We start from the raw sequence: 19,509 nt of genomic DNA, 5'->3' as shown, positions 1-19,509 counted from the left end.
CTCCTCCCCCACACTGTGCATCTCCCTGAGCCCTGGAAGTAACTGTGTTACCTATATCATATTCCTTTTTTCCCTCCTGGGAAACCCTCTTTCTGTGCTCTGAATAATATTAAAAATAACTCTTCTAGCCCTTCTTCCTTCTTCCAGCTGCCCAGAGAACCTGGCTGGCAAACTTCCTTGTTCACCTCCACTCAGGAGCCAGAATCAGGCACGTGACCCCAGCTCAACCCCTGACTCCAATTCCGCAGGTTACCAAAAGCTATTTTGGGCATTGGAGGCCATGTAGTCCCCTTTTCCCCATCCTCTGGACCATATACTAGCTTAGCCCTTCCTGGAACGTCCATCATACCCACTAGCCAAGTCAGCATATCCCAACACCCATATCCATCAGATCCCCAGCTACCTTCAGTTTCTACTTCTTCAGCCTCATCTTCATCATCATCATCAAATATTGTGTCTGTTCCCATGTGCTGCTCTGCTTGAGCATCCTTTTTTTTTCCCATAGAAAACAAAACCAATAGGGGGCTTCCCTGGTGTTGCAGTTGTTAAGAATCTGCCTGTCAATGCAGGGGACACGGACAGGTTCGAGCCCTGGTACTGGAAGATCCTACATGCCGCGGAGCAACTAAGCCCGTGGGCCACAACTACTGAGCCTGCACTCTAGAGCCTGCGAGCCACAACTACTGAAGCCTACGCACCTAGAGCCCGTGCTCCGCAACAAGAGAAGCCACCAAGATGAGAAGCCTGCGCACCGCAACGAAGAGTAGACCCCGCTCTCCACAACTGGAGAAAAGCCCACACTCAGCAATGAAGACCCAATGCAGCCAAAAATAAATAAATAAATTTATAAAAAACACAAAAATCAAAAAACCAATATACAGTCCTGTGTTGGAGGACTCTGGCTAACAAGGAGTTTAAAATCCCTTCTGGAACATTGGACTCCTGTATGTCAAAGATGTAAGGTGAAATGAACAACAAAGATGAGCAATTTAAACCTGATTGTGACTACAACACAGAGAATATAGCCAGTATTTTATAATAACTATAAATGAAGTATAACCTTTAAAAATGTGAATCACTGTTGTACATCTGTAACATATAATGTTGTACATCAACTATATCTCAATTAAAAAAAAGTTAAAAAACAAAACCCAAAAAGAGCAACCTGACTGTGATAGTGTAAACTAAGTATGGAAGTGATAAGGAGACCTAACAAAAGGGAAAGAACTGTTAACCAGGGAAGACTTCCTGGAAGAGGTAAGTTTTCAGTAAAACTGTGAATTTTATTTTCAAAATGGTAAAAATTCAAAAAATTTACAGGTTTATAGTGATAGGTAATTTTTCCTCTCATTCCTTATTCCCAGTTCCCCAGTTTCTCTCTCCAGGAAAAACCACTGACACTTGTCTTGTGTATCTTTCCAGGGATCAAGATCCTGAAGGTAATGAGGGGCATAGATTGTTGAGAGCAAAGAAGGGGGCTTTTATACCTCTGCCTTGACAGGGGGCCATCCTGCTATGCTCTTTCCTAAATGTGTTCCTTTCTTGGAACGCATATATTGAGTTGCTGAGCTCTGAACAGGACCCTGAATCACCCTGTATAAACTGTACCAATTTTTCAATATCCACTTTTCTTCTCTCTTTTTCCCTTTTTGGGATGGGATGAACTCCATCCAGATCTTACCTGACTGGCCGCTCTCTGGCCTCTCCAATGGAGGAGGGGAAGCACCCCGACCATTTTCGGGGGAGAAACCCGATTGAGCCTTTTGAAGTGTAGCCACCTTAACCTGGCAGTGCAGTAATTAGGGAATCGAAAAGCCCGCTTCTGTTGGCCTTGGAGCCCTCCTTCAACTGCCAGCTAGCCTGTCCTCTCTGTGGGGTTTTTCTGCAGCTAAGAGTCCTTGTTTTTTTGTGTTTTTTTCTCCGCAGCTTGGCACTTTTGCTCTTTCCTTTCTACCCAACTCTTGTCACTGCCAGTGGAGATACGCGCCTTCCCTTCCCTGGGGCTATTGCCATATATAACCCCCAGATCTCCACGCCCTGCTTCCCCAAGTCTTTGGGGATTCTGAGGTGTGTAATCGTGGACGGGAGGCGTTAGCTCGGAGGAGGCATTTTGGGCTGGGTGAGATCGGGCCAGCCATTTGGTCCTCAGGTTGCAAGGCACCGCAGCAGGGCCGCGGCCTGAGTTGCCGCTAGGGTTTTGTGGAGAATCCCCCGGGTCGCCAGACTGGCGCGGAGAGCACGGCGCCGCTGGCCTGGGGAGCCGGGTAACCAGCGGCCGAGGTTGGGGTCACCCGAGCCTATGGGACCGCCAGAGCGGGGCGGAGGGCGCCGCGGCCTGGGGCAGCCTGCGCGGCAAGCGCCCTGCGGCCGGGCCCAGAAGGGCCGCCAGGGAGCGCTGCGGGCTCCCGCTCCCGCCCCCTGGTAGGCGGGGCTGCGCTCTCCCCGCAGCCGCCGCCGCAGCCGCCGCCTGGGCCGCCCCGTGTCCCCGGTGGAGCCGCTGCCGCCGCCGCCGGGAGCTCGATGCGGACGGAGCCCGGGCCGGGCCATGGGGATCCTCAGCATCACGGACCAGGTCAGCCCTCCTGCCCTTGCTCGCTTCCTCCTTCCAGGGCCCGACGCCGCCGCCACGCGAGCCCAGGGATGTGCGGCCTAGGCTGGGCCCGAGCCCGGGGCTCCCGCCCCGCCCCACGCCGCGCTCCCCTCAACCAAGCCGGTGTCCTTGGGGGCCTGGTGACCGGCGGGGACACCGCGGAAGCCTCCTGCGGCCAGGACCCCAGAGCAGAGTCCCTCCAGCGTCGCCCCCCGCCCAAACCCGGTGTCCCCCACCCCACTCCCCGGTTCCGCTCCGGCCCGCTCCCTGAAAACCGGTTCTCCCTGCAGCCGCCCCTGGTCCAGGCCATCTTTAGCCGAGATGTGGAGGAAGTGCGTTCCCTCCTCTCGCAGAAGGAGAACATCAATGTGCTGGTGAGTTGAGATCAGGGAGGATGGCGAGCCGGTAATCTGGGCCCTGGTGTGCAGGACCCCTCCCCACCAATGGGGCGGCTCCGTGTTTCCTCGGCTCGGGTGAGGCCGCAGCTCTTTCCACCCTGGGATGGGCAACTGCTCTACATTTGGGGATGGAGAGCAGGTCAGGCTTAGAGCAGAGACCAGTAGGGCTGAGGATGCCCAGAAACGGTGTTCTCTTCTGAACCATCCGTGTCTGCAGCGCCTCCACCCCTCCTGGCAGAAGGAGACTGCTTCGCGGGCCGTGGCGCCCACCCCCTGACTCCACCCTCCCTCGGTGCTTGCTTTGACCTAGGACTGGGGTTTAGGAGGCTGCAGAACCTGTGGGAAGAGGTTGTGGGGAAAGGCCTGGAGCACGAAGACTTGGGCTTGGGTCCTGGATCGTTCACCCCTACAGCTGCTCCTCTTCTCTGCCTTCCTAGGACCAAGAGAGGCGAACCCCACTTCATGCTGCTGCCTACGTAGGCGATGTCCCCATCCTCCAGTTGCTACTGATGTCAGGTGAAAGTAGGGAGCTAGAAGGTGTGGCAGCTAGGGAGGGGACCTGAGGGAGGAGCCTTTTTGTCGTATCCAAGGATTGTCCTCTGGTGCTTGGTCCAGGCAAGCTTCCGTCTCCATCCAGATTCTCTGGCCTGATTACTGGCTTTCTTCCCCACCTGCTCTCCACCTCCCACCAAAAGAGCATATTATATCCCCACAGGTGCTAACGTCAATGCTAAGGACACACTGTGGCTGACCCCTCTTCATCGTGCTGCTGCCTCCCGAAATGAGGTACTGGCCTCCCACCTCTTTTCTCCCTTCCAAAGAGGATGACTTGGTTAAAGGTTGGAAGATAAGGGTTGGAGAGCCTTAGTCCTCTGCCCTACAAGTTGGTCTATCCCCAGGTCCAGAGGAGACCAGACCTTGGCCCCTCCCTCCTACCCCTAGAACTGGCTGGTAAGGGGGGGCTGAGTGTTGCTAGCTGATGTGACGTCAGGGGAGAGCTTAACACTGGGCTGGCAGACTGCAGGGGGCCCTGCTGCCAGGCCTTAGTGACTCATCCCTCCCTGGGGGGCCACCATGGAGTCTGATCCCCCTCTGGGCACTGAGATTTCTTTCCTTGTGATGGAGGGATGGGGGTGGTGATTTGTTGCATCCCTGCCCCTCAAGCAGCATGAAAGTTGACACCACGAGGCTCAAACATGCCCCATCAGTTGGGTCCCTCAACCCTGAAGAGTGGGAAGAGATGACCTTCTTGGCTTGGTAGTCACTTCCCTGGCTCCAGCCACCAGGGGGAGGGACTGAGGCCAATGGGAATGGGGTGGGTGGTGAATAGGAGGGGTATTTTAGCCTGGGTTTTGGAGAGGAGCTAGTATCTGTTTGCTTACCTAGGTAATGGAAATGATTCTGATGCATATGGAAGGGCTGAAGGGGGGTATCTGGGGATTAATGTAGCGGGAACATTTATCTTTCCTAAAAGTGGTAGGGGATTGGGATCCTCTACATGTGTGGATTTGCTTGGTAGTGGCTGTATATATGGGTGAAGATTTTCAGGGTTTGGGTTATGAACAATATCAGGTGGCTTGAGGAGGAGATCCACGTTTTCCTCAGCAAGGGAGGGAAGATTTTAAGCTCTAAGAAGTTCCAGAAGATGGAAAGTAGGTATTGAAAGGCTAGGTATGTTGGAAAAAATGAGGAGAGACTCTCTGCCGGGGGAGTGGGGAGATGGGGTCACATGTGCTGTGCTGACCTGTTCGCCCCTCCTCCTGTTGGTTCACCTCCTGCTCCCCCTCTATCTTCTCTCCTATCGCCTGCCCCTCAACAGAAGGTGCTGGGATTGCTGCTGGCACATTCAGCAGATGTGAACGCCCGGGACAAGCTGTGGCAGACACCATTGCATGTGGCCGCTGCCAACCGGGCCACCAAGTGTGCTGAGGCTCTGGCACCATTATTGAGCAGCCTCAACGTGGCTGACAGGAGCGGGCGCAGTGCCCTGCACCACGCAGTGCATAGTGGGCATCTGGAGGTGAGGACCGCTCCCGTCCACGCCCAGCCTCGTGCCTTCTTCCTTCCCTTCCGGCTCACCTTCCCCTGCCTCCGGGCCATTAGGCCTGGGGAGCAGCAGCCCAGATGATTATATAAACACTTGGGCTCAAGCACCAAATGAATGGTTGGGTTGGATGGAAATTCTTGACTTGGACCTCAGGAGGGTGGTAAAGTCTCTGAAGTTGCATGGAGAATGTTTGCATACGTGGTTTTTTCTGAAGTGAGAGTCCGTGTCTTTCAGCACATTTAGAAGACTTCAAAAGAGTTTAAAAACCACCGAATTACCTGAAGAGACTCCCTTAAGTTTACCTCAGACTTCCAAATCTACCTGGGATCTCCTTAGTGCCTGCTTTCTCTGTTCCCTCTAGTTCTCCAGATTGTTCTGCCCAAAAACAGAGACATTAGGCTGCCTCAGCCTTTTCAGGTGCTAAGGGCTCTGCCCCTAATTAGGTATGTTGAAGGCATGAACCTGGCTCTAAACAGGTGTCTTTCATGTCCTGAAACAGACGGTGAACCTGCTCCTCAGTAAGGGAGCCAGCCTGAATGTCTGTGACAAAAAGGAGCGGCAGCCTCTGCACTGGGCGGCTTTTCTAGGTGAGAAGAGAATCACGGGGAGAGCAGGATTTGGGATTCCTAGGGCAGGGACGGAGTGCTCAGGGCCCTAGAGTTCACCTTCCACCTCCTTGAGAGCGTACTGTCTTTTCCCAGGGCATTTGGAGGTCCTGAAACTGCTGGTGGCACGGGGAGCAGACCTTGGCTGCAAGGACCGCAAGGGCTATGGGCTGCTCCATACAGCTGCTGCCAGTGGCCAGATTGAAGTGGTGAAGTACTTGCTACGGATGGGGGCTGAGGTCAGGGTGCTGAGCACGGGGTGGGGCTGGGGGTAAGGGCAGGGAGCTGGAGGTCGGAGTCTGTTAGGGAGATAGGAAGGCGCTGGGATTGCTGGTGTGGTTTGGGGAGGTCGGGAAGATGTGGTGAGAGGATCTGAGCAATGCTTGTCTTAAGCAGTAGTGCCCCCAGTCTTAGGGTCTGGAACCTGAGGGGTCTGAGGCAGTCGTTGGATTTCTGGGATTCTCTAGGCTATCTGTGCTGGCTTCCACTTTGTTTAAACTGATATCTCCCTTATCCCCTTACCCTCACCCCTGGAAATCCAGATTGATGAGCCCAACGCTTTTGGAAACACAGCTTTGCACATCGCCTGCTACCTGGGCCAGGATGCTGTGGCTATCGAGCTGGTGAACGCAGGAGCCAATGTCAACCAGCCAAATGACAAGGGCTTTACACCACTGCATGTGGCTGCGGTCTCCACCAATGGCGCGCTCTGCTTGGAGCTGTTGGTCAATAACGGGGCTGATGTCAACTACCAGGTGCCTGAAGGGATGAGTCTGAGACCAGTGGGGAGAGGGGCCTGGCTCTGGGGGTGCTGACCATATCTTTTGTTCTGGATAACTCTATGGGGAATGGTCCGCTTGCGTCCTGGGTTGATCAGTCCTTCCCAGGGGCCCAGGAAAATGTGGGCTGAGAAGATGTCCATATGATCACCCCGTCCTCAGAGACGTGTCCTTTGGAAGGGGGAACAGGGCACTCTCCATGCTTTGCACTAGGAAAAAAAAAAAATGCCATGTTTCCACAGAGCAAAGAAGGGAAAAGTCCTCTGCACATGGCAGCCATCCATGGCCGTTTCACCCGCTCCCAGATCCTCATCCAGAATGGTATGGACCTGGAAGACTTTGTGATCTCTTTTCCCCCCTCAGAGAACTCATCCCTAGAAACACCTTTTCTTCCTCATTCCACCCCCCACCCCATCTTCCAGTCAGGATGGGCACCTGAAGCTCTGAGCAAGACACCTGTGGAAATGGCCCTGCTCTGCCTGCCCAGCCCCCTCAGGCTGACAAACGAGATAACATGTGTAGAAGGCTTAGCCTGGCCCCTGGCACGTAACAAGCACTCAGACAGTAGCTAACTAGTGTGAGTGGTCTGAAGCCAAAGGTCTGAGTGTGTGGGTGTGCGTCCCCCCTTTCAGGCAGTGAGATTGATTGTGCCGACAAATTTGGGAACACGCCACTGCACGTGGCCGCTCGCTATGGACACGAGCTGCTCATCAGCACCCTCATGACCAACGGCGCGGATACCGCCCGGTGAGTCCGGACCACTGACCCCACTTCCAGGCTGCCTCAGATCTAGGCTGGTGGTAGGCCACAGAAAAGAGGTCTGCATCTGGTCCCTCCTTGACCCAAGGACTGAGTCCCTCCCCTTCTCCCCAGGCGTGGCATCCACGACATGTTCCCCTTGCACTTAGCTGTTCTCTTTGGATTCTCTGACTGTTGTCGTAAGCTTCTTTCCTCAGGTATGAGCTAACTGGTTCGGGGGTTGGGCAGGTGGGCAGGAGAGCAGAGGCCCTTCCCGGCTCTGCTCAGAGCCCTCAGATGGGATCTGTGGCTGTTCTGCCCCTTCAGGTCAGCTGTACAGCATTGTATCCTCACTCAGCAATGAGCACGTTCTTTCAGCTGGGTTTGACATCAATACACCTGACAACCTTGGCCGTACCTGTCTTCATGCTGCTGCTTCTGGAGGGTGAGTTTTCTTCCCTCTGTCTCAGGCCTTGAGAAGGAGGCTGGGCAGGGGTCTGGGCCCCTTCTTCTTTCCTGCCCAGAGCTCCCCCCATCACAGTGAGAGCAGTGGCAGCAGAAAGGGCTGTCCAGTTCCATCCTCCTTCAGCCCCTCCCTGGGGAGAATCCTGTGGCTTCTCCTTGAGCCCTCTTTCTCCCCTTAACCTGCATCCTCCTTCCTTTTAGGAATGTTGAATGTCTTAATTTGCTGTTGAGCAGTGGAGCTGACTTGAGGAGGAGAGACAAATTTGGAAGGTGTGTTAACGTGCAGGAGTATATATACATAAGGAACATCCGATCAGAGAGACAAGTGATGGAGGGCAGGGTGGGGAGTTGGAGACTAAGTGAGGAGAATATTACGAAGCAGCTTTGGGCTGCACATCTGGTTGCATTTGGATCTGCCCCCGATTCTTTTACCCACCCTCCTTCACTTCTCCCCAGGACCCCACTGCACTATGCAGCCGCCAATGGCAGCTACCAGTGCGCCGTCACACTGGTGACCGCCGGGGCAGGCGTCAATGAGGCTGACTGTAAAGGTTGCTCTCCGCTCCATTACGCTGCCGCCTCCGACACCTACAGGAGGTGAGGCGCCCGCTTTGCTCTTCTCAGCCCCACTCTCCTCCCTGAGCGCCCCCCAGACTTCTTCACTCTCCTCCCCCAGGGCGGAGCCCCACTCATCTTCCAGCCACGATGCTGAAGAGGACGAGCCACTGAAGGAGTCCCGCAGGAAGGAGGCCTTCTTGTGAGTAGCCGAGGAGACCCCCAGGGTGTGCTTTCCCAGCAGTGTCGACTCTGGCCCTGTTATTCTCCCACCACCACCCTGCTGCTGCTTTGCACCCTGAGTTTAGTCCTGGACCAAGCACTGTGGGTACAGACAGAAGTAGGAGACATAGTTCCTTCCTTCAAGGAATGGATGGTCTTCTTGAGGGAATCAGAAAAGCTAAACACAAATTCATTTGCTTATTCCACGAGCATTACTTGAGTATTTACTTAATAGGTACCAAGTAATGTGCTGGGTGGTAAGGTTAGAAGATGAATTACCCCAAATTTCTGTACTGTATACATTCTAGTGTAAGATGTTAATAATAGGGGAAACTGGGTGAGGAATTTATGGAAACTGTATTATCCTCACAATTTTTCTGTAAGTCTAAGACTGTTATAAATAAAGGGTTTATTTATTTTTTTAATTTATTATTTATTTTTTTGTGGTACGCGGGCCTCTCACTGCTGTGGCCTCTCCCCTTGCGGAGCACAGGCTCCGGACGTGCAGGCTCAGCGGCCATGGCTCACGGGCCCAGCCGCTCCGCGGCATGTAGGATCTTCCCGGACCGGGGCACGAACCCGTGTCCCCTGCATCGGCAGGCGGGCTCTCAACCACTGCGCCACCAGGGAAGCCCAAGGGTTTATTTATTTTTTTAAAAAGATATTTAAAATCCAAGAGGCTCAACTGTGTGATCTTTGGCAAGTAACTTAACCTCTCTGTGCCTCAGTTTCCTCAACCATAGTAGAGATAAGAATGATAGCTATCTCAAAGGATCAGTATGAAGATTAAGTGATTTAATACACGTGAAGTGCTTAGAACAGTGTTTGACACATTGTAAGTGTTAAATGCTGTATCAATATTTCTACTAGTACAACTACTACTGAGCTATAAGAGTGGTGCCGGGGAATAGAGGGGAGGAGGCACCTAACTGGGAAGTTTGGGGAAGGCCTCCCAGAGAAGAGGATTCTGGGAGCGAGTATGAGATGAGTAGGCCTTTTCAGGCGGGCTGGGAGGAGAAGGCAGGGGTCAGTATGCCTGGAGGTGGGGGGAGAGTGTGTCGATCACAGGTTGGTGACTGATAACTGTGCTCCAGGTTCTCTAGGAGAGCATTCAAAGGATAGAGGAGGGCATTGAAGCAAGAGTGGTTCAGGGCAGACCTGGAAGTGGTAGGTCTGGGTCTGGGCTTGAATGGGCAGGAGTTAGCCTACCAAGAGTGGGGGATGGGTGTTGGCCAGCTAGGCCTGGAGGGGCTCCCTTGCCCTCTCCTCTGCTCCTCTCAAACTGTGCCCTCCCTGGCTGGGCCTGTCCCCTCCTCACAGTCTACTCCTGTCCCCCAGCTGTTTGGAATTCTTACTGGATAACGGTGCAGACCCCTCCCTGCGGGACAGGCAGGGCTACACAGCCGTGCACTATGCAGCCGCCTATGGCAATAGACAGAACCTCGAACTGGTACGTGTGGGACCTGGCCTGGGGGAGAGGAGCAGGGCAGGGCACAGCACACAGTCTACTTTGGTATCTGTGGATTCTCAAACCAAGGGGTGGTTGAATCAAATGTGGTCTCTAGATCCAGGGGCTTTGGGGGTTGCTGTGGGTGGGGTCAAGGGGTAATATCTTGGGAATACCAGAACCTCAGCACCTACTATTCTGTCCATTGCAGCTCTTAGAAATGTCCTTTAACTGCCTGGAGGATGTAGAGAGCACCATTCCAGTCAGCCCTTTGCACTTAGCTGTGAGTCCCAGGTCTTTTCCTCTTGCCTTCCTTGTCCCTACCTGCCCCAGGCTGGCACACAGGTATAAGCACGTGTGAATCTGTCCTTGCTTCTGCCTTCTTGTGGGGATGTCGCAAGCAGGCAGTGGTCTGGAGAGGGGCCCAGGGAGCTCACGGGGAGGCCTGTTGCCTGGAGTCTCCCTGTGGGCCCCAAGAGCAGAGTGGGGACAGTGTCCCGAGCTGTATCCATTGGTTGCCTGCACCCCTCCAGGCCTACAACGGTCACTGTGAAGCCCTGAAGACACTGGCCGAGACGCTGGTGAATCTGGATGTAAGGGACCACAAGGGCCGGACCGCGCTCTTCCTGGCCACTGAGCGAGGCTCCACTGAGTGTGTGGAGGTGCTAACGGCCCATGGCGCCTCTGCCCTCATCAAGGAGCGCAAGCGCAAGTGGACACCCCTGCACGCTGCTGGTGAGTGCGCCCTTTGGGCTGCTCCCTCCCCTTGTCACTCCAGGCCTCCTCCAAGACTGGTCCCCAGATCCCTCCTGAACCCTGAGGGGACTGGGGTTGGGATGGAGTAGGGCGAGGAAGATGGAAACTGCAAGTTCTGATTCGTAGCCTCCTATCCCCCAAGATTTCTCCCTGCCCCAGGTCTTCCCATAACCTCCACCCTTCACCTGGCCTTCTTGCCTCGACCATGCCCTGACACAGACCCCCTCTTCTCCTAGCTGCCTCTGGCCACACTGATTCCCTGCACTTGCTGATCGACAGTGGGGAAAGAGCTGACATCACAGATGTCATGGATGCCTATGGACAGTGAGTGTCGGCCAGGGGTGGGGTGCAGGGTTCCCATCCCTGCCAGGCCCTCACCCTTTTCTTGCCCCCTCTGTAGAACCCCACTGATGCTGGCCATCATGAATGGTCACGTGGACTGTGTACATCTGCTGCTAGAGAAAGGATCCACAGCTGATGCTGCTGACCTCCGGGGCCGCACTGCCCTCCACCGTGGGGTGAGTGAGCTCCCGGGTAGGGTCCCTCACAGAAGGGCCTGGACGCGGGAGCACGACAGTAGGACATTAGATTGTGTAGCACGTGGGCCAGGATCTTGTGCCTGGGCTCTCAGTGGGCCTTACTGTATTTGCTCCAGGATGAGTAGCTGACATCGGCAGCTGATCTCCCTGATTACCTTGCTCTGTAATCACATACAGCCACCTGCTCACCACCCAGACTCTGCCCCAGGGTACCCAGCTGGCCCTGTCCTGTTGGATAATGATGCCACGGCCTGGTCCTTCACCATCGCCTGTCCTAAAGCTGCCTCCTCCTCATCCCACGGGATTCTCTGACTCAGTCTCCCACTACAGAAGGCCAGGATTAACTCTCACCACCCTGATTGTCAGTTGGCATAGAGTCAGGGAAGGAGATGCTCATCCCTAACACTTAGAATCATTGCTGCAAAGACGAGGATTGGAGCCCTGGAGTTGGTTCCTGCTCCTGGGCCAGCCCCAGTGACTGGCCGTTGGAAAGGGAGTTCCAGCCACACCCCCATGTCCCCCACAGGCAGTGACTGGCTGTGAGGACTGCCTGGCCGCCCTGCTGGACCACGATGCATTCGTGCTGTGCCGAGACTTCAAGGGCCGCACGCCCATTCATCTGGCCTCAGCCTGTGGCCACACTGCAGTACTGCGGACCCTGCTGCAGGCTGCCCTTTCCACAGACCCCCTGGATACCGGGGTGGATTACAGCGGATACTCGCCCATGCACTGGGCCTCCTACACTGGTGTGGCTCTGGGGCCTTTGTAGGCACAGCTGTGTGTGTGGGGTGTAGGGGAGGGCAGACAGGGACTAGTGGGTTGAGGGAGGGACCTGGGTTGCTCTGGATCTGGAAGTAGAATGGAGTGTTGAGAGATGGCACAGGACAGATGGAGGGGACCTCGTTGTCATTTCTCTCCATCACCACTCTTCCTTCCTCATACCCAGGACATGAAGATTGTCTGGAGTTGTTACTTGAACACAGCCCGTTTTCATACCTGGAAGGAAACCCCTTCACTCCTTTGCACTGTGCAGTGTAAGTCCCTTCCTATACCGCAGCCCCACTCAGGGGTCTGTGACCTGGGCTTAGGACAGGCGGTCCATTTCCCCTGCCCCTCTTGCTGACCCTTCCTCTTCCCCCAGAATTAATAACCAGGACAGCACCACAGAGATGCTGCTGGGAGCTCTGGGTGCCAAGATTGTGAACAGCCGAGATGCCAAAGGACGGTGAGTGGTGGGAGGCTTGGGGAGAAACCTCCGTTGCCTCTGGCTTCCTCTTGCCGCTCAGGAGAGAGGGTCTTCCCTGTTTCACTCTGCCCTGACCCCCTCCCCACAGGACCCCTCTTCACGCCGCTGCCTTCGCGGACAACGTCTCTGGGCTCCGGATGCTGCTGCAGCATCAAGCCGAGGTGAACGCCACTGACCACACTGGCCGCACCGCGCTCATGACGGCGGCTGAGAATGGGCAGACCGCTGCTGTGGGTGTGTAGGGGCCGCGTGTGGAAGGGAGGTGCGCCCCTGGGTTTTCGCCAGACGGGTCAGCCCTGCCTGTGGGGTTTAGGAGGCAGGAGGCATGTCTTTGGATGTTTCACCCTCTGCAGATGGGGTGCAAAGGGTATGCAGACAGGAGGGTGCAGAGCCAGGCCGGCATGGCTCTGGAAGGGAGCGTCAGCCCCCTCTGCCTCCTTTCTCTTGTAGAATTTCTGCTGTATCGAGGGAAGGCAGACCTTACTGTGCTGGATGAGAACAAGAACACTGCCCTCCACTTGGCCTGTAGCAAGGTACCACCGGCAGTGCAGGTGGGGCTGTGTAAGGGGCTGGGCCTGGTGACTGGAGAGAGGGCCCGGCGGAAGGCAGGATTGTCCAGACTGTCTGACTGGTGGGATAGTTTTCTGTCCTCTTGCTGCCCCCTCAGCTCCTATTGTCATCCTTCCACTTCACAAGTCTTCGCTCTCTGTCCCTCTCCCTCAGGGCCACGAGAAATGTGCCCTCATGATCCTGGCAGAAACCCAAGACCTTGGCCTTATCAATGCTACCAACAGTGCGCTGCAGATGTGAGTGCCCTGGGGAGGGGGCTCTTGGCTAGGGGGCGGGGGGCAGGAGAGGTGGGTGAGGAAGTTGCGGCCCATGTTCCAGGGGCCCTCTGGAACTCACAGTGTTCGCTCAGCAGCGTTGCGACTCTGGCTGAGGGCGGAAGGGCAGCTTGCCATCGCCCCGACTTCATGCTCCTTCTTCCTTTCTTCCAAGGCCCCTACACATTGCCGCCCGGAACGGTCTAGCTTCTGTGGTGCAGGCCCTGCTGAGTCGTGGGGCCACAGTGCTGGCTGTGGATGAAGAAGGTGGGTGGGGTCTGGAGCTCCCTGCCCCTCCGGGCTTTGGGGTCAGGGACATTCGTTCTTCAGGAGGTGACTTCTTAAGCTTGCTGGTTAATAAACTGGATTTTCTTCCCAAGGGAACTCTTCAGAGCAGGGACCCAACACCGATACGCTAGAGTCTCTGAGGGGAGTCTGACGGAACTAGGTGGAGCCAGCAGGTTCCTCAGGAAGACCTCCCGCACACCTCAGCCTCCCAGCCTCCTGTCCCCCAGGCTGGCTCTGTTCTTTACCCCACGCTGGGACAGTCTGCCTGTCAGCCTCCCTGGGCCCTTATAGCCCTTGAGTTCTGACCATGCTGGGTGCTTGCCTGACTTGGCTCCCCTCCACAGATAAGAGAGCTCAGGGCCCAGGGGCGGGTGGATGGGGAGCCAGGGGTACAGGACCCTGGGGCTCAGTTCTCCCCTTTGCTCTGCAGGTCACACCCCGGCATTGGCCTGCGCCCCCAACAAAGATGTGGCAGACTGCCTGGCCTTGATCCTTTCCACCATGAAGCCTTTCCCACCCAAGGACGCCGTCAGTCCTTTCAGCTTCAGCCTGCTCAAGAACTGTGGCATCGCAGCAGCCAAGACGGTGGGTGGCTGCGGTGCCCTGCCCCACGGGGCCTCCTGCCCCTACAGCCAGGAGCGGCATGGCGCCATTGGGTTAGATGGCTGCTACTCCGAGTAGCCCCCTCCCGTGCCCCTCCCCCTGCCGGTGGCTTGATATCTTATTCTATTTATTTAGAAAAAGTCTATACATTTAGGGCACTTTAAAGGAGAACACGACTGGGTTGGGGGGCGGAGGGGGGAAAAAGCACTGGGGAGCAGCTGCTCACCCCTTTGCCACACTATCCTGGCCTGGCAGGGGTCTGGGACCAACAGGGAGCACCCCAGGCCCTTGGTACCCCCAGGGCAACCCCTTCTGCCAAGTGTCCCAAAATGATCGCTCGATGCCTGGCTCCCCCTCTCTTTTATCCCCTCTCCGGTCTCCCTTTCTGCTGCCAGCTGCCCCCACTCTTCCCGTTGACTCTCCTCTCTGTCCCCTTCTCCATGCTCCTGCCAGGCAGATCCCCACCTCTTCTTCCATACCCATCACTGCCTCCCTGCTTGGCCGGCCCCTCCATCCCCCCTCCATCCCCGCAGCAGTGAGAAGCCTTAATTTCTGGTACTGTGTGAGCACTCTGGGGGTGTCCCCCTCCCCCTTCAGGGGCAGCTAGCGGACGAGGGGGGAGGGTATTTAGCACTGGGGCCTGGAGCTTTTCCCCCACTTCTGTATCCCATCACCCCCAAAGTTCAAATGCAAAACACTTGAAGCAGCAACTACTGTACCTGGGCCCCAGTCCTGCACGCTCCCTGGCTCCTCATATGCAAATCAAGGGCTGGTCCTGCCCCCACAGCCTGCCCCGCCCTGCTTCCCTCCCCCTCCTGGCCTGGCCCCCTGACCACGCACTTTAACCTTGCTTCTTTCTTTTAACTTCTTTCCGGAGGGCAGAGCCTGTGGCCATTCCCTCTCTGGCTCTCCTCTCCCTTAACTTTGAGGCTTGTCATGAATTTTTAAGTAAGCATTTTATCCTTTAGGGGAAGAAACAAATTAATTTCCTGCCCATTTCAAAACCACAGCCCTAGTATGTCTTCTGTGTTTCAGGCATGTGTTTGCATGTGTGTGGAGGGAGGGACTGTGTTCTTCCTCCTGTGCCCCCCAATCCCACAGTTCCTCTGTGCCCCCCGTCTGCTGCCACCTTCTGTTATGTCCAAGAGTACCCACTGCCCCCAGTCACTCCTGATCTGAAGCCAAAGAGGGAGGGGCAGGGCGACTAGGGACCGTGGCTACTCGGGGACCCAGGCTTCCCCTCCGGTGTGAGGATGAAGTTCTGATCTAGGGAGCGACAAGTAGATACTGAGGCTTGGTTCCTGCCTTCCCAGCAGCGGGGAGAGAAGGGATTGAGCTAAGGGCTGCACTGAGAAGATTCCTGGAAGTCGTACCCCAAAAGCCAAACTGGGCTGGAGTGAGGAGGGGGCAGTTTTCTCTCTAAATGTAGCATTGAATTTGGCCCTGGTCCCTTCAGACGCCCTGTCCATCCATCTCCTAGCTAAGCCTCCTGGACAGTTGGACCCGCTCCCTCAGCCCAGTGTTCCCTTCCTCACACTCAATACCTCAGCCAGGGGCCAAGACACAGAACTTGAATAGAGGTCATGCTCCCTCTACCCCCCCACCCCCCAGTGCATCCTCGCCCAGTTTGGCTGCCATCAGTATTGTCCCCTGAGAACTGGACAGGCTTCGTTTACACAGTACAGGGCCTCCCCCTTGGGGGTCCCTCGGTCTCCTTCCCCCACCCGTGCTTGCTTTATTCATGATCTTACCCCCTTTTCAGTTGTGTCCGCTGCACGTCTTGCCACCCTTGCCAAGGGTGGGCTGAGGGGAGAGGGGCATCCCAGGGACTCCTCCCTCCCTAACAGATACCCTTAACCATACCTCATGCTGGTTTCATGAAGCCTGGGGTGTTTGTCCAAGTCCTCATTCTTTTTGTCATGGTCCCTTTTTTATCCCCTCTCTCTCTGTGTCTTGCTCCTCCCAACGCTCAGTTCCTAAACCATTTCAAAGCTTCCAGATGACCATTATTGATGAGAAGGATTGTGCAGCTTTTAGTTTTTATTTTTGTTTTCAAAGCCAAAGGGCCTTGCAACGCCCCTCTCGCCCACCTCCCTTCGCACCCTGCCCTCCCCTGTACGACAATCAATGTGACCTCTCTTAAGGGCTGCAGCCCCCCACCTCCAGTCCTGCTGGTTCTGCAAAGCTTGCCCTTAACTTCAGTTCTCTCTCATAAAATCTTCCTGTTCCACCCCCTCCCTCTCATTTTGGTGCTGGGAATTAGGTGGCGGGGGGCAGGGGGAGCAGAGAGACGTGTCCTCCAGAGAAAACTCCTGGGGTTTCAGTCGTGTTCTCCTTTATCAATGTTCGGTGATGACAGGAAGAATCTGAGTTATTTGTCAGGAGCCCCATCGTTTTGCTAGATGAGATTTCTGGTGGCTGCCCATTCCCTCCTGCGCCTTCAGCACACCGTCAGCAGTGCTGGGGAAGGTCGCGGGGAGTCCTCTGTCCCTCCTCATGTGGCTGTGAGGAGGCCAGCAGGACGAGCAGCCTCCTCTCCTTATGCCAAAGGAAATCCCACACCCCACCCTGGGCTCCCCAGCCCCTAGTGTTTTTTTTGAAGCATTTTGACCATTCTCATGGCCACTGCATATTTATTTTAATGTTAAGTTGTTGTTGTTGTTGTTTTTAAAAAGACCTCTTTGACTTAAACGGGTGTGGAGAAGTAAAGCAGGCAGAATGCCCCCCAATCTTAAGGGGGTAGGGTGGGGAGGAATCATCTCCTTCCCTTCGCCCTCCCTCTCCCCCTCCCCCTCTCCCCACTGCAGCTCTAAAGCACTTGCTTCAAGTAATAAGCACTTTTGAGAAAAGGCCTATTTTAAGTGAGGACCCTGGGAGCAGCCCCAGGTCCCAGCAAAGGAGACAGAGCGAGGGCTACATAGGAGACAGGGAAACAGATGTGTGAATCAGAGGGTGAGATGAAAAAGAGCCAGTTTTTAGTTTCTGATTTTGGGGGAGATGTTTCTGGTTGGCCGGTGGCTTTGGTAGGGTTGTGTACTATCCTTCAGAAAGACAAATGGCACAAACTGTGGGTCCCAGCACGGACCAACAGGCCCGGGTCACTGCCACTGTCCAGCGGAGACTGACGGGCCACCTCCCCACCCCGCGGCCCCCTGAGCCATAGGACTGCTGAGAACCACTGAATGTACAGCCCAGGTTGGGGTAGGGAGCAGCCCCTGGGGGAGGGGGCTTCTCCTTTTGTTTGGTGCTGTGGGGGTGGGAGAGGTGAGACTGAGGGACTGCCACCCACCTAGACATGTGTTCCTTGGGGTGGAGGGGCTGAGGAGGGCCTACCTCCCTCTCCATTCCCAGCCGTGGCCCCTCTTCCTTCCTCATCCCTATCTGTTTTGACTGTAAGTCCAGCTCACCTTTGCCTTCAATATGTAACCAAAGGAAAACTCAATACTGTTTCCACCTGTCTGCCCACCCGAGCACCTTCCGACTCCCTGGACCTAGAAGGGGAGAGGAGGCGGGGCTGGGCCGGGGGTCGTGGGGCCAGAGCGAACGGTTCTGCAGCTGTGTGCCCCCAAAACCTCCTCTGGGGTCTTGGAGGGCGTCCTGGGAGGGGGCGTGGGGGCCAGGCAGGAGGGGCTGGGAGCAGGCGTGCTCGGGACCTTGTGCACGTGAGTGTGACTTCGTCCGAGTGACGCCCTGACTGCCCCAGGGGGAGGCCCCTTCCTCCTTCCCTCCGCCATTTCTCACCTCTCCCCACACCAAGCGTTCATCCCCCACCTCCCCTTCCTGCCGCAAAGGAAAATAGCCTTACAGACCCTAGCCCAGAACCCCTCCTCCTGGGGCACTCCAGTATGGGGCCCCAGCCCACCTAGTCTGAACCCCACCTTTTAAGAGGGAGGGATGAGGAGCAAAGCAGCCCCTTCCCCTCTGACCGTGGCGGCTCCAGCCCTCCTCGGCCTTGACCCAGATTGGGCCGAGGTGCGGAATCTTTGAGGACCAAGCCCAGTGGTCTGGGAAGAGGGAGGTAGAGAGGGAAGGGTCTGACTTGGGGACCCCCTCCTCCCGACCCAACCCCTAGAGAAGCGACCAAATCCCAGAGATGGGAGGAAGCTGGGGTGGGGAGGGTCTGCTCCATGAATTACTTGAAGGTACTGACTCCGAGGCTGCTGTTGCCCACTTAGGTGTGAGGGGGACACTGTCACTGCGTTTGGGAGGGCAGAGGGTGGCGGTGACGAGAGGGTCCACCTTTGGCCCTCGCTCACTCCTGCTAGGCCCTTTCCCTGGGGAGCCTAGCCTGGCCCTCCTGCCTCCATCCCTCACTCTGGGCACCCTCTCCAATTGCACTAAAGTAGCTGTGTGCCAGTCTTACCCCACGCCAGGGTGGGGTCTCTGCTTCCAGTCCTTTCTCCCCACTGCCTCTGCTCCCATCCCGGACAATCTCCTTGTTCCCCTGTATTCCTGGATAGCTCAGCTTTGTGTGTGTGTGTTTGGGGGGTGGGGGTGGGTTCTGGCTGGAGTGGGTTTGGTAGGGGTTTGGGAAGGGCTGGGGGAAAGATGGCGGATGAAAGTCTCCTACCCCCTTCCTCCACTCCAAGCCACAGAAGCCTGGGAGGGAGGGTGCCTACTCTCGCTGCCGTGTGTCTTGCAGATGTGCCAAAACGGGGGTGGGTGGGAGGGGAGGGTGCCTGGCAGAGCAACCCCCAGGGTGGCTCTCTCAAAGCAATACAGTTCCTCCTGCCTGGGGGACGGCAAGACAGGGGAGAGGGTTGGGTTGGGGACCTGGGGGTTCCCTGTGTACAGCTGTGTATATTCAGGGGTGTTCTCTGTCTGGTACCCGCTGTGGGCGTCTACGTGTGTGTGAACCTCCCCTTCCCCGTGCCCTGCATGACCTGTGATGCTGCAGACACCACCATTCCTGTGTGCAAGGGTGCGTTGGGGGCACTGAGGGGCATGTCCCCTGTCCTGTTGCTCCCTCCATCCTGTGACCCATGTACTCGGTTGTAGGAAGTAAAGAGAACTGAGCACAATTCACTGGATTCTAGTTGAATCTTTCTCTAAGCAATGTTCCCCTTCCTGCCCTTCTCCCTGCCCTGGACTCACCTGTGGTGCTAGCGTTGGGGTCGGGGTGTGTTTCATGCTGGTGGGCAGCAATAAAGGGCAGACCTGCCCAGATGCCTGTATCCCCAGGGTGCTGAGGGCAGCAGGAAAAAGTGGGGACCTTGGTGCATTTGCCTCACCCCTCCCCTTCCTCTCTGGGCTAAAGCACAATGCTCTCCCCGCAGATGGATGCATCCTGCACCCTCCAGGCCCCTCCTCCCCATACCTGCTTTGAGCCCTCCTCCTGCCACATCCTGGTTTTCTATGCTGTTTTGGTGCAAGTACAACTGTCGTAGTCATGGCTTTGGGATGGGTT

The 19,509-nt window shown here is 56.0% G+C and overlaps 1 protein-coding gene and 1 long non-coding RNA gene across 3 annotated transcripts; both read left to right on the top strand.

The window, feature by feature from the left end:
- The first annotated feature begins 415 nt into the window (after positions 1–415).
- On the top strand, positions 416–2,003 carry LOC309829611. The gene is made up of 3 exons (XR_014297420.1): positions 416–1,257; positions 1,365–1,439; positions 1,927–2,003. It is a non-coding gene; the product is annotated as an uncharacterized lncRNA (long non-coding RNA).
- A 456-nt stretch (positions 2,004–2,459) lies between these two features.
- ANKRD52 (ankyrin repeat domain 52) lies at positions 2,460–19,502 on the top strand. 2 transcript variants are annotated; one of them, XM_082666316.1, is made up of 29 exons: positions 2,460–2,572; positions 2,881–2,964; positions 3,426–3,504; positions 3,704–3,774; positions 4,808–5,008; positions 5,535–5,622; positions 5,737–5,879; positions 6,183–6,395; positions 6,662–6,740; positions 7,052–7,166; positions 7,293–7,375; positions 7,485–7,602; positions 7,824–7,892; positions 8,079–8,219; positions 8,299–8,379; positions 9,738–9,849; positions 10,058–10,129; positions 10,380–10,581; positions 10,839–10,926; positions 11,003–11,120; positions 11,668–11,887; positions 12,088–12,175; positions 12,283–12,366; positions 12,476–12,621; positions 12,838–12,920; positions 13,111–13,193; positions 13,387–13,478; positions 13,930–14,084; positions 19,379–19,502. In XM_082666316.1, the coding sequence occupies exons 1-29, from the start codon at positions 2,546–2,548 to the stop codon at positions 19,487–19,489; spliced, it is 3,246 nt and encodes a 1,081-aa protein (XP_082522442.1). In that variant the 5' UTR covers positions 2,460–2,545; the 3' UTR covers positions 19,490–19,502. The 2 variants fall into 2 exon arrangements, with proteins under 2 accessions (XP_082522442.1, XP_082522443.1); XM_082666317.1 differs by lacking the exon at positions 19,379–19,502 and having other exon boundaries at positions 13,930–14,185.
- Positions 19,503–19,509: the final 7 nt, after the last annotated feature.

Source organism: Grampus griseus (genome assembly GCF_964374135.1).
Source record: "Grampus griseus genome assembly, chromosome: 11".
In the NCBI taxonomy this organism is placed as follows: Eukaryota; Metazoa; Chordata; class Mammalia; order Artiodactyla; family Delphinidae; genus Grampus; species Grampus griseus.
This window is presented reverse-complemented; position numbering and strand designations above follow the sequence as displayed.

Excerpts from the sequence above, each read along its gene's own strand:
- ANKRD52 (XM_082666316.1), top strand. The coding sequence starts at position 2,546 with ATGGGGATCCTCAGCATCACGGACCAG. Across the intron at positions 8,380-9,737 it reads CGCAGGAAGGAGGCCTTCTT|CTGTTTGGAATTCTTACTGG; the intron begins GTGAGTAGCCGA and ends CCTGTCCCCCAG. Across the intron at positions 11,121-11,667 it reads GCACTGCCCTCCACCGTGGG|GCAGTGACTGGCTGTGAGGA; the intron begins GTGAGTGAGCTC and ends TGTCCCCCACAG.